Source organism: Megalops cyprinoides, chromosome 6, assembly GCF_013368585.1.
Source record: "Megalops cyprinoides isolate fMegCyp1 chromosome 6, fMegCyp1.pri, whole genome shotgun sequence".
Classification (NCBI taxonomy): domain Eukaryota; kingdom Metazoa; phylum Chordata; class Actinopteri; order Elopiformes; family Megalopidae; genus Megalops; species Megalops cyprinoides.
In genome coordinates, this window is record NC_050588.1 from 17244427 (window position 1) to 17253687 (window position 9261).

The following is a 9261-nucleotide window of genomic DNA, read 5'->3' on the forward strand; positions in this document are numbered from 1 at the left end:
CAATACTGATATTTTATTTTCTAATGATTATTACTGAATAAACTTACACTAAAATTGAATGTAGTGAGCAAGTGCCATTTATGAGGCAGCATGGTGTCACCAGTGCTTCCATTATGACAGTTGGTCCAGAGCCCCAAGGAAGCTGACCACTTGAAAGAAGCCTGCAAATGTTGAGGTATGTTTTTCATTTGATTCATAACAGATGTGGAATAAAATGTGGAATATCAGGGCATTGGAAGTACGGTAAGTATGGTCTTATATCAGGCCCTTGGAATTGTCTGTATGCAGATCTCATACCTGATTTATCCTGTGGTGCAAAAGTGGTACTCTGGTATCAGTGCCCGCAGGATGCGAGGCGCTATTGCACCCTACCAGTAAAAAAAAAAACTCCTGGGAGCTACCTAGGTGTGTTTGCTTTGCATTTGTTGATGTGTGTGTGTGTGTGTGTGTTTGGGGGGGGGGGGGGGGGGCAGACAGGAGGCAGACAAACACACAGGAATGCATCCAGACAGAGACAAAACCACTCAAGTGCACATGTTTTCCCACCATTTTCCTCTCTAGTTTTAGTTTGTTGTTTTGTGTTGGAAGCCTAGGAAGGTGAATCAGTGTGGATATTTATTTTGATTTGGCAGAGTCCCGGGAATTAAATGAGAACCACGCCTTCTGAGTTGTCACACGCACAAAAAAAAAGAGTTCCTGGCTTCTGTGCTGGTCACGTGCAGCGCACCTGAGAAGAGTGAAGGCTGCAGAGGGCTGTCTCTGGAAGGTCCGTTTCTGACTGCCCGCATGCCTTAACTCTTTCGCACGTAACTTATTTTTATGCTATGTAGCGCGTGTTGCTTTACATAGCTCGTTATGTTTTCATTAGCGTTATTAATTTTTTCTTAGTTTTCAGTTAGCATTTGCTATATTTTTAAATGTTAAATCGCAGTTTCCTCATAGCTACAATTAACTAGAATTGTCCAATCTAGTGTTCTAATTGCACCGGTTTCAGCATATGCACTAAACGGCAAATCACACCGGTGTGACCGTACGCGGGAAAGGGTTATGGTAAGAATCTCTTACAGTAGCGTTATAATAACCTTAATTGGCTTATATGACGATATTTCAAGCTTGGGACTGTTAATTAGCCTGATAAGGTTGTTTTGATTTAGCGAACGCCAGCCATCACAATTTGGATGTGGTGTTAACGTTATTTCCATGGAGTCTAACGTTAGCTAGCGTACTTGTTATTCCAAATTCCACTTGTTGTTACTGACGTTAGGGCTCTGGGACTACTCGTTTAACTTTACCAACGTTAACATTTTGCCGACGATTACAACATGAGTTGAGCTCCTCAAAGTGCCAACTTAACGTGAACGCTAGCCCCTGATGGTTCCATTTTCTTTATGCTATGCTTACTATAACATTAGCAAGGCTAATAGGCTACTGTCATAACCACGACGTAATTAAACAATTTGCTTTTGGATTTGTTTCGGAACATGAGACAACCGTGTAGACATTTAGCTAAAATGGACCTACATTACTTATGATGTAGTTAAACGGAACGCCTCGTTACAGTAGCCTAATTATGTCACTTGAGAAGCGGGCAAATGCCAAGCTCACATCAGCATCCTTGTCACCGTTTTCACCCCTGATGAGTTTGCATCCCTGATTTTGGCTGCAACTGTTGATGATGAATGAGGAATATCGGTACGTTTTAAATCTGTCTGCAGCTCAACAGGGTGATGGAAATGAAGCAGGTCTCTTAACAGCATGATAACCTTGTTTGAAAGCCCTTTATGATGGTGTTTAGTATAATCACGTTGGATAGTTTTTACCTAGTCATCACTGTAGGCACTAATTAGAGCTGGATGGGACCCAGACTGAGGGGACCATGCTGTGCTTGGAAAACACCAGGCTGAACACGAGGGTTTTCAGCTACTGTCTGTCTTTTGTTTGACTGGAGTGGGTGTTTTGGCCTCATTTCTTCTTCTAGACTGAAATAGGGAGTGGCTGTCCACCATAAACATCATATGTCTTGCACATAATCTTTCCCATGCAGTAGCTACACACTCTCAGCCAGCAAAGCCAGGTGAGGAGGAACATAAACTCCAGCATGTAGATGAAGTGCTTTAAATTGTCTGGTTAAGGAGTCTGGCTATGGTCACAACAAACAGTAGAAAAGCCACCATATCTTCCTGATAGGAAGTACTGCCATTGAGTTGAACAGATCAGGCCTTTTCTACATGTTTCCTTTGGACCAACATTCAGTGACCATTCTTAATCTGATTTTCTATTGAAACACCCTTCTTAATTTTGTGAATTTCATTCTTAATATGAGATTTTAAATTTTAAATGTGCATTTTAAAAGCACATTCACTTATTTAAGGAGGAAAACCTGGGGCATATCAGAACCTGGAGGATATTAGGCTAACTGATAAGAAAGGATGATGGAAAATAAAACAAGCATCTACTTTATTTTAACATTACTAAAACAAAACAAAAAATACAAGAATATAACATTTAACACATTCCAGTGTGTGGACCCACTGCTGTAGTACTTGGCAGCATTTAAATGCCATTACAGGGGTATATTAAGAGTTTACTCTAAACACAGATTTTTCTTCTCCTCTAAGACAGAAGCAGTAGTTCTGAGGTTATGAATGGGCCAGAACTGGGGCAGGGAATTGGACAGAGTTCACATAGGAGACACTTTGCCGCTGCTCTTGACGTTCATTGTGGCAACCACGGTGTCGGCTTCTGAACCCTCCTCCTCCAATGCCCGCGGATTCCTCCCACACAGCAGGAATGGCACAGCGTAGCCCTGAAACTGACACCAGGGACACGCCCATCACCTAGAGAGCCCAGTTCCCACAGATACTGAGGCTATGCCCAGCTCACCCTCTGACACCAAAGCTTACCCCTGTCATCCACAAAGAGACAGCAACCATGTCTATACAGAGGCTGCAGCCACACCACTGTCACACACAGAGAGGCCACAGTAACACATGTATATATGACATCACTGTGTCTTACCTGTCTGTTCATGTAGATGTATATGAGGGGATTGTACACTGTGCTGCTCTTTGCCAGGTATACTGGGACAGTGCCGATGATGGGGTTGATGTGCAACTCAGGGTCGATGATCACTGCCAAAGAGACGCAAGCGTACGGCATCCAGCCAACGAGAAAGGCAAGCACCATCACCACCACCATGCGGCCCACCCTGGCCTCCGCCTTGGCAGCTGCCCCACCCTCCACAAAGCCCAGCCGGGCCACCTTAAACAAGTAACATGAGTTATAAGCACATACCATCATATAATGCTACAGCTCACACAGCACCAGCACTGCCCATAGCATCTAACACTACAGCTCTTACTGCAGGATGCACATATCTACCATACTGGCATTCAATTATTTAATGATTATTTAATGATTGCAGTGCACTCCACATATATGAAATGCTGATTTAAGGATCTACCACATAGAATGGTCCTCTGGGACAGAAAAATTGATATATAAATGCTGTTTAACTTTTCTTACTTAAATCAAGGAATCAGCTTAAAAATCAATATAGGCTCATTCGAATATGATGCTATCTTACACTAATTACTGGAGCACCTAGCATTTTTATTTTGACATTTTTTTTGTATTTTGTTAAGTGTGTGGATGTGTTTCACTAAATGCTCTTGTTATATACCCGTGTCTGGATTCCTTCCATCCGTAACTCAATTAAAAACCAATCACTTGTAAGAATCATCTTGACCTGCAGAGATGCGAGACTTAAAAAACGGAGTGCACTGTATCGTTTTAAGTTAAAACTAAAATTAAAAAAACAGCTGCAGAAGTGGTTAATGGTAGACCATACACAAATCTTCAGTATTTCCTGAAAATAAAAACACAAATAAATGGGTGCTCCACCTGTCTAAGAGTCCACAGCAAACGGGAATAGCAAACCACTATAATGACGAATGGCACAGCAAAGCACAGGAAGAAGTAACACAGTATGTAGGAGACGTTGGCGGGGTCCCTGCTGTGCCAGTCGGGGGCGCAGGAGGTGCCCACTCCCTCAAGCTGGTAGCTCCCCCAACCGAACAGAGGCGGCGTGTTCCACACGAGGGACCAGACCCACGCGATGGCCAGCCCTGTGGCACCGTGCTTCGTCTGGAACATGACGGTGCCTAACGGCTTGCAGACCACGACCATGCGTTCCACAGCTATCACTGCGACCGTGCACAGAGCTGCGATTCCTGCGGACCACAGATTCGCTTTAGTTTTGCTGCGTGACCGTACGACATCTTAAAGACCGGACAAAATGTGACCCCTTTGGAAGTTAAAAAACGTCAGAGATTGTTGATTCTCCGCATACAAGCATAATTTAAAGAAAACACTTGAACACGGTTCGGTACGAAACCAGGTGGTAGGTTATGAACATAATTTACACTATATTTCCGTGCATCAGCTGGAAGTTCAGTGACGTCTTGTGTGCTCTTGAAAGTAAGCACAATTGCCAAACTTCATAGGCTACTTGAAGTCGTGTATGATGCGTTTATTGATGAAGGCACAGGACTCTTCGTATATGATTTGCAATAGCATCTGTTGTGGCGTTGACACTTTATAGGAACACTGTGCCTTCAGGATATTGAGCGTGTCAGGTACAGGTTCACTGCAGTATGAATGTGTATCATACGGCGTGAAATCTTTTTGCTGCTCGCTATTTCACACATGCATTCGGGTCTTAATGCTCTGCCACAATTCCTAATGTTTTGACTGAGCCACATTCATCTTTCAGTAGTGACCCCTTCAGTGGATTTCGGTGGCGGGTAAAGGTGAACTGGCAAAAGCGGCTTACTCCGTTTCTTTCTGGTATCCCAGAAACTGCCACCATAGAAAATAATCTCATTCCAGTTGCTACAAAATAAGATCCGTTTTTTTATGTTATGGTGTTTCTCGGTGTATTGGTGTGACAAACGCGGTCAAGGGTGGGGATCGGGGCATGAGGGTGGCAGCAAGAACCAGACAATACCACAGTACTTTAAAGCAATTTAAACAGTGGTTTTGAGTGCAGTCAGTGTGTATGACCAGATAAAGTGATTCTCCCTCTGTAAATAAGACTTCATCCAATCTCTGCTCCCCTCTCCTCCCAGTGAGTAAAAACCTGGACATTACACTCTTAGTGACCGCCAGGCTCTTGATGCTTAAGTGAAGTAATAGCCTAATTTATTTCATTATTACATTACACTGCACTTCACTATTCGATGTTCTGCATGAATAGGAACATTAAACCCCTCTCAATGTTTAATGTAGTCTAATGTAGTATTAGTATATTGAATGTAAAGTAATAAGAACTTACCAAAGAATGCCACCGAAAATCCCTCAAACACACATGCCTTTCTGCCTAACCAAAAGTACCCCTTGGCGTTGGTTACCACGGACAGTAATCCTCCTGTGAGAGTGGAGCCCAAATCGGCAGCAGCCAGGTTCACCAAGGCGTAGTTCAGAGGCTGTCTCAGCTGCCTGTGGCGGAGAGTCACTATGATCACTGTCCCATTAAGAATGATCGATGCGGATGTGAATATAGCCATGACGATGGACAGTGCTGTGTATACGCTGGGGGGAAAGGCGTACTCTTTCACTATTTCTTTAAAAGTTGAGTTATGAGCAAAAATAGCAGCGTGCTCCATGTTTCCTGCGGATTTGGGGTAGCGAGTGCGTAGAAAGGATGCACAAATTCAAAACGAGACAAATACTAAGGGTCATGGCAGTTCAGTACCTTGACAACCTGCCCAAGTGATTAAAAAACAGGGAACGTGACATCTTGAAGATTATGCTCCACTAATCACGAAGTAAAGCTGTAGATCCCGTTTCTAGAGGAAAGATTACCCTGAAGAGTGTCAAGGTGGATGCTGATGGCTTTTCTGTTGATCACTGTATCTCGTGTTAGTTTCCAGTGGTGTTTTTCTGGAGTTAAACAAGCAGCACATAGGCAATTCCAAAATACCCCCACTGGAATGCTGAAAATGAATTGCATCTTAAAATAACGACCGAGTTTCAATCTAAACGGACATCGGCGACCTTGGGACAATTAACTTCAATCGATCAAATTTTCTTTGTTATATCTCATCTTTACAATCGAGACTACTACAAAGCACTGTACATGTAGCCAAATGGATCTTCCAGAGGGAATCAGAAAATCTAAGGCCAACTGGAAAAACTGGAAAATCATTCCCGACCCCGGGAGGTGGTCGAGAGACCCATGAAAAAAATAACGTTTGCATAACACACAAAAGGCATCTCGCAACAGTTACATTCTATACCCAAAGAGGTGGGCAAGGGATGGTATGGTCGACTCGGGCAGGTTATGAGTGGGGCTTCTGGGAGTGGATGATGCAACAATGGTGCGGGCAATATCTTCGGTGTGGTACAGTTCTGCAGAAGCACTTGTTGCTCAGACTGTAGGAGAAACAAAGTCAGGAAGGGGAGGGGTGTGAGAGATAATCATAATAAAACATTTCTGTTGGTGCAAACAGTTTAAACACTAATTTTATTCTTTTTCGTTTTTTTTTTCATTCATGTTTGTCTGATTTGGTACAGACCTACAGTTACAAAAAAATTTAAATGACTTCAGACAATTTCTAAATTGGGAGGTGCTGGCAACAGTGTTGCCACAAGATGCAGTGCACATGCTGTTTATCTGCCAGGTCGACTTCCCTGAACTAACAGACAAGATTAATACATATGTGTTTGTGAATGTGGTGTTTTTTGAACTTTGAATGTTGTTCAGCGTGCCTTCACCATCAACAGAATCTAGTGCATTGTCATTTTTACTGTACCCCTCTGATGCAGTGTGTTTCTTTTTGTAGTCGAATTCACCAATAAGGCTGGCAGTCATTACGGTTCAGCAAGTAAGGTTGTAAGGTTCAACTCTAAACCTAGTCTGTTGCCTTGGCTTGTCATAAATAAGATGATCAGCACACATTTTAGATGGAGTAACCCACCTCCATTCACTCAAACCCATTCACATTTTAGAATCTGATGTTATTTTAGACAGGGGAAGCCATGTATATGCACAAAGTTATATACAGAATTTACAATATATAAATTTATAAATACAGAGAGCATAATCTACAATGCGAATGATATGCTGAGTGTGTGATATCTGATATTCAGTGGCAGTGTGACTTTCAGGGGACACTTCACAATAAAATTTTACAATAAAATAAACAAAAACAAATTATAGCTAAGCATACTACTGGACTGTGTGCTGAAATGTGTGCCCAAATATCAGGTGTGGAATGAAATGCAGACAGTCCTGTACATGACCTTTTAAGCGGTTTGACTTTAATTAAGTCAAGATGGGGATTATGGTGACTTAAGCGTCTTGCATTAAAATAGAACCAAGGTGTTTTAGTTGATTAATGGAGTCCTTTACTCATCCAGAAATACTTCTGGCTTTTTATATTTTCATTTTTAGTCTGGCTTCTTATGTTTATATTTTGAAAAAGTGAATCTGCATAGGAATACATGAAGAAAATGGAATGTTAATTCATTTGGGGAAACAATACATTAATTGCGTTTGTTGTTCAATTTAGGCTACCATTTTTAAAAAGTAGTATACGTTTTGTAGATTTGTAGATGAATCTCTCATAGATTATGATAGATTATGCATTGTTTTATACACATGGTATTATTGTGACATTTTATAAACCGTGACGTTAGCGTAACATCAGATCAGATTTGACTTACACACGTGTCATCAATGGAACACAATTTAGACAGTGGTAATTTTTTGTAGTCCCAATGTGTTCGCATAATGTGCATTATTGTTATATGACCACTAGATGTCACTAATTGGTCACGCTAGTCAGTACGGTTGTCCAGACACATTAACCGCCATGAATGCTCTTTTCACGGAAGCTTATTTGTTTTTAATGATAGGGGGTATGGGGAAACCAATGAACTCCAAACTGCTTGGCAGATACAGTAAATCACATCAGGTAGCCTGGTGAAAGTTGTGTTTGACTAACAAGCTCATGTAAGAATTTACACATTTTCTTGAAACAATATTCTCAGAGATATTTATAGAGAGATATTTATAAAAAGTCGTTCTGGAAAAGAACGTCTACTAAATGCCAATCATGTAATGTAACGTGCCTTAAAAATTCAAACTAGTCTTCTGATTTTTTTCTTGGTCTTCTTTTTTTTGAAAACTTCAAATCACTTTCCTATTGAAACACTGCAGACAAACCAAGCTAACACTTCTCAAAAAAGACATCTTACAAATGACCAATTTCACACAAATACAACTGTAGCATATCTAGCAAACACCTCTTTTGTAAAAATATAAATGGTTTAAACACAAGAAATGAAAATGAACTCCCTCCCAAAATAAAATAAAAAACAGTAAATATAATAATTAGTGTAAGTATGGTAATTAGAATAGGACAGTCTGATTCTTGCCGTCATTCCTGCCAAGACTCTGCAAATCCGAAGTTGATACATACATACATGTATCATTGAATGATTACACATTTTGTTTGTTTACTGTAATCACTTTGAGAGTCGTACTGCACACTGTATGATGCAGCATATTATTGCAGACAGTAGAGCAAAGTACGCTGAATACTGATTACTTACCTTTTCCCATTTCTGAATGCTATTATGACAGAGCCCAACAACAATAATAATTTTTAAAAAGAAACACTCCGACAGCGCTTCTGCCGATATTTTAATCAAATGTTGAACTGTCAGTGAAGTCTGGAATGTAATACTTTTACCCACGGAAACTGGACGGAATTCGAAGAGAAAAGCAGTGGTAGAAGTGGTTTCGTTTTAAAAACATGACCCTACAACTTCACATCAGTGAAACATTCGTTATGATCAACAAAAAGAAAATGACCATAAGTCATAACTACATGTGTGAAATGAATTTATCAGAATCGACATAACTGAATCTAAACGCATTTTGCTTTCGATTGTCCGAGTCCCATGCAGTTGAAACAGCACAGTTTTAATTGCGTGAAGAATTTTACCTCAACTCTTCCAGTTCAGCTGTGAACAGTTACCTTGCTGAGACAGGGTGCACTGCCCAATGGCACAGTTCCGCTCAGCAACATGTAATCATGTAACAAAGGTAATAATCCAAAATCTGAGAAAAGATGAGAAATATAATTTCTCCCGTTATTGAGTTCGACGTATTAAACACTGGGGAGGGCCCGTTTACAGCTTGCGCACGCATAGAGATCTTGGAAAGAATGTATTACCACACTTTTACCACAT

General features: G+C 41.0%; 1 protein-coding gene across 1 annotated transcript; it reads right to left on the reverse strand.

Moving 5' to 3' along the window:
* Window positions 1-2680: 2680 nt before the first annotated feature.
* LOC118778989 (parapinopsin-like) lies at window positions 2681-5666 on the reverse strand. The gene is made up of 4 exons (XM_036530794.1): window positions 5336-5666; window positions 3904-4232; window positions 3019-3261; window positions 2681-2812 (listed from the first exon to the last, which is right to left on the reverse strand). Exons 1-4 carry the CDS (start codon window positions 5664-5666, stop codon window positions 2681-2683), a joined length of 1035 nt encoding a protein of 344 aa, XP_036386687.1.
* Between the last annotated feature and the right edge of the window lie 3595 nt (window positions 5667-9261).

Bases quoted from the DNA above. Each gene is read 5' to 3' on its own strand.
- LOC118778989 (XM_036530794.1), bottom strand. From the start codon at position 5,666: ATGGAGCACGCTGCTATTTTTGCTCATAACTCAACTTTTAAAGAAATA. The intron at 3,262-3,903 runs GTGGAGCACCCA...TACTTGTTTAAG, and splicing joins TGCTGTGGACTCTTAGACAG to GTGGCCCGGCTGGGCTTTGT. The intron at 2,813-3,018 runs GTAAGACACAGT...CCCTGGTGTCAG, and splicing joins ACATCTACATGAACAGACAG to TTTCAGGGCTACGCTGTGCC.